Source organism: Octodon degus, unplaced genomic scaffold, assembly GCF_000260255.1.
Source record: "Octodon degus isolate 3935 unplaced genomic scaffold, OctDeg1.0 scaffold00185, whole genome shotgun sequence".
Lineage (NCBI taxonomy): Eukaryota > Metazoa > Chordata > Mammalia > Rodentia > Octodontidae > Octodon > Octodon degus.
The window spans coordinates 5,021,629-5,025,569 of record NW_004524761.1 but is presented as its reverse complement, the minus strand read 5'-3'; the positions used below and the strand labels follow the sequence as shown (position 1 = coordinate 5,025,569).

Genomic DNA, 3,941 nt, shown 5'->3' with positions numbered 1-3,941 from the left:
GTCTGGCTGCCGTGCTCAGCTCCTTCCCGCTGCGGACCAGGGCTAGGACTGTGTCTGGCCTTTCCCGGAACTCGGCAGAAATTCCTACTCCGCAGGAGGGGGTGGGGAGGTATGGCAGAGTGGTGGGGGGCGGCCCGAGTGGTTGGGAGAGGGTCCGGCCCACACTGCGCCTGGGCTGGGACTGGTCTCGCCGGCGCAGGGTAGCAGGAAGTTGTCCGCACACTCACTGGACCTGGGCTAGGACTGGGTCTGGGGGCTCCCGGAACTCGGCAGAAAATCCTACTCTGCGGGCGGGGTGGGGGAGGCCTGTAGTTAATTTAAATGTTCTTTTAAAATGAAATTTTAAAATCTTAATAATTTTCAACTTCAGTAATTCATTGAAAGTAATGCTTTATATGTAATTTTAAAACTATCCTTGCTAGCAAAATACTCTTGAGCAGCTTCTTTTGTGTACAATGTTTTAAAAAGGATCTAAGGTAAAATAATCTTGATAAGTCCATATCCTGACTGGTGACCTTTTCTTAGTATTATTCTTTCTTTTGACCTCTGCCATGCAGTAAATAAAACTTTCTCATAATTATCACAAAATGAGACAATTTTACTCTAATTCCTCTCATGCATTTGGTCATTTCTTTTAGCAAATAGTTGGAGCACTATCCAAATTTTCTTGCAACTGGAGAGGAGTATTAGTCAACTGAAGTCTAATTTATACTTAATGATATTGTGCAGAGACCAAGATGTCAAATATACACTTTTAGTTCTACCCTTTTCCCACTTCAATTTTCTCTTTCCTTTTCTTCTTTCTTTGTTTCCTCCCTCCCTCCCTCTCTCCCTTTTGAATAGATCACATGGTACCATCTTCACAGGCCTTGAGCTCATGATCCTCCTGCCTCAGCCTGTTGAGTATTGTGATTACTTACAGGCATCGCAGGTGTCATTGTGTCCAGCTTAACCTCCATTTTCTTTTCTTGGGCTATCCTTTGCTGTCACCTTGTTTATCAGTCATTAGTCACTGCATGCCATGCTTTAATTCAATAAATACTAGTCCTGTTATCATCTTGTAACAAGTAGTAAAGTCATCTAAAATTCTTGCCTTTCTTGGTATGGGACTTCATTCTCCAAATCCAGCTCTCTGCTTGAAATTCTTGCCTAAGAAAACTCTTGGCAAATATTTTTTGAAGGGGCTGGAGAGATGGCTCAGTGGTCTAAAGCACCTACTTGGAACAAGCTTGGCAAAGCACAGGGACCACGGTTCGTTCCCCCAGCACCACATGCCAGCCAGCTGCGCCCCCTGGTGGGCTGAGCTGGCCACACACACACACACACACACACACACAATAAATAAATAAATGTTTAAAAAAATATTTTTTGAAGATTCTTGAGGTTTTTTTTTCTTTTTAGAGGCAATTGCTGTTATACTAATGAAATATTGAGTACTTATTTCAAATAAATGTCTTTTTCTATTCTGCATTCCTCAACCATGCTTTTCAATATTTTGCTTGATAAGTTGAAAGCAAAAGAAATCCCTTGGCTTCTCTTCTAGAGTGCTTGACATTTATGGCCATTTTTGTAAAACTTTAGTTTCGGTCTCCAGTGACAGTGCTATAATTTCTGTTTCGATCCAGAAAATTTTGTGTGAGTGTGGGTCTTCATGGGGAAGTAGCCTAAAACTATTTTTCTCTAGATTGAATTATTGTCTAGACTAATGGATAGGAATGAAATTTATGTATTTAAGAGGCAAAAAAGCATTTAAAACCGCTACTGCCATTATCTCCATTTATATGAAGCTTACATAGAAAAAATTAATCAATTTATTGGGAAGTCTTTGTTACTCATTAAGACTTAAAAAGATTCAAAGATCATCATTGCCAAAAACTAGTGCTAAAATTCAGGTAAAACTCTAATCAAAGTACATCTTCACTTGGGCGGGCCAAATAGCTCAGCAGATTAAAGTGCCTGCAAGCAGGCGCAGAGGCCAGGGGTTTAATCCCTGGGTCTGCCATGCCTGCCCCGCCCCCGGGTGTGCTGAGGCAGCAATTGAGACTGCGCATGGTAGCACAGGCCTGTAATCAGGAGACTGTAAACAGGAGAATCACTACGAGTCTGAGCTAGTAGTGAGACCGTGAATAGCCTGTAGACCCTTCCCTAAAATACAGAAAGAATAGTGTATCTTCACTCAAGCAATGTCTTGGAAAACTATTTTTGTATGTAATGTTCCTTCCTAGCTATGCAGTCACCTTAAATAAATGCATTTTACCAGGCAATTGAATTAAAGTAAATCATTTCTATTGGGTGCATGTCTAACAAATGTTAAAAAAGTAACTTGGAGCTATTAAACTACTAAAATACAATAATTAGCTTTAAAAATTATTGCAACACAGCACACATCCAAATGCTTGCAAGAGAGAAAATAATGTTGCAAATGTCTGCCATGATTTAATCTGGATACTGGCATTTATAAAATAAGTTAAAAAATAGTCTGTAATCTCATCAACCTGGGAGGCTGAAGCAGGAGTATAGCCAATTTGAGCCAGCCTGATGAATTTAGTGCCTTAGTGAGACTCTGTGTCAAAATAAAAACAAAATTTCTGGCAGTGTAGCTCAGTGTAAAAGCTCTGTATTCATTCCCCAACAATGCAAAAATGAAAAAAAGAAGGTATATGTGCATGAACAGCTGATTTTATCATGAAATTCTTCATGAGTCAGGGAGCTTTCAAATGGATATAGAAGTTTAGAATTATTGGACATTAGTTAGAGAACAAATAATAAATATGTTTAGAAAAAAATAGCATTGGAACTCATGAATTTTTCTGTTTGACTAAAATATATTAATATAATAGGATAAAAAGGATAGGCATTTTAGACACCTGCAGAACAGACAAATGTTCATAAAGCCATAAGGGTGAAGATGAGAATACCACTCTTGCTGATGGGAGGCAAATAAGTTACAGGGAATAAAATTATTTAGAGTATTTTCCAGAAGTCTATTTAATACAAATTTCTAATTCCTGTGAAAGCTCCTGGAAATTCTGTAGAATAATTTCTTTGAAAATATTTTTGAATTAACTGTTCAATGCGTTGTTCTTGGGATCACATTCCCTACCTCATGTTGCCCTCAACACTGGTACTGCAAATACAAGAATGAACAGAGGACTTCAATGAGAAAGTTAAATATTCAGTGGAACAGAAGGGAGCTAGCATGAATTTTTAAACCACTTCATTCTATTATGAATACAAAATGCATATTAACCGTAGTTGGGTCTCAAGAAATACTGTTGACAACTTGCATTATAAAAGCATTTCCCCTAGTAAAAACTCTCTGAAATAAAATCAAAGCTCACTGTCAGTCAGTGGTACAAAATATACACCGAAGAAGTAGAAAATCTAATTCTTTTTTCTAAAACAAAACGATATTAGAGGAGTTGAAAGGACAACGAAGCCCTGGCAGTGTGGAGTTCCACAGGCTATACAATTTGGAGCCACAGGATGTCGCTCTTTACCACAAAATAGACTGGACAAAGAAGAAAATAAAGGGGAAAATATCCCTTGTGTTCTTACTGGAAAGAAGCTGTATCCAGCATCCGGAATCTGAAAGACAGAGGACTGCCCTGACCGATCAGGAGTTTCCCTCTGACTTTGAGAGAAGAATCCTAATCATAACAAAGCACCGCGCACTTGAGATGGAATTGTCTTGGGGAAGCAGCCAGGAATCCCAGCGTCTACTGCTCTCCATTTTGCTGCTCGCAGCCTGGGAGGCAGGGAGCGGCCAGCTGCACTACTCGGTCCCCGAGGAGGCCAAACACGGCACCTTCGTGGGCCGCATCGCGCAGGACCTGGGGCTGGAGCTGGCGGAGCTGGTGCCGCGCCTGTTCCGGGTGGCGTCCAAGGAGCGCGGGGACCTTCTGGAGGTAAATCTGCAGAATGGCATTTTGTTTGTGAAT

General features: G+C 40.4%; 1 protein-coding gene across 1 annotated transcript in view; it reads left to right on the top strand.

The window, feature by feature from the left end:
- Positions 1-3,626: 3,626 nt before the first annotated feature.
- LOC101588310 (protocadherin alpha-4) overlaps positions 3,627-3,941 on the top strand; it is a 14,044-nt gene continuing 13,729 nt past the window's right edge. The window contains exon 1 of the mRNA XM_004643870.2: positions 3,627-3,941. Coding sequence (XP_004643927.1) covers positions 3,681-3,941 — 261 coding nt within the window. The 5' untranslated portion in view covers positions 3,627-3,680.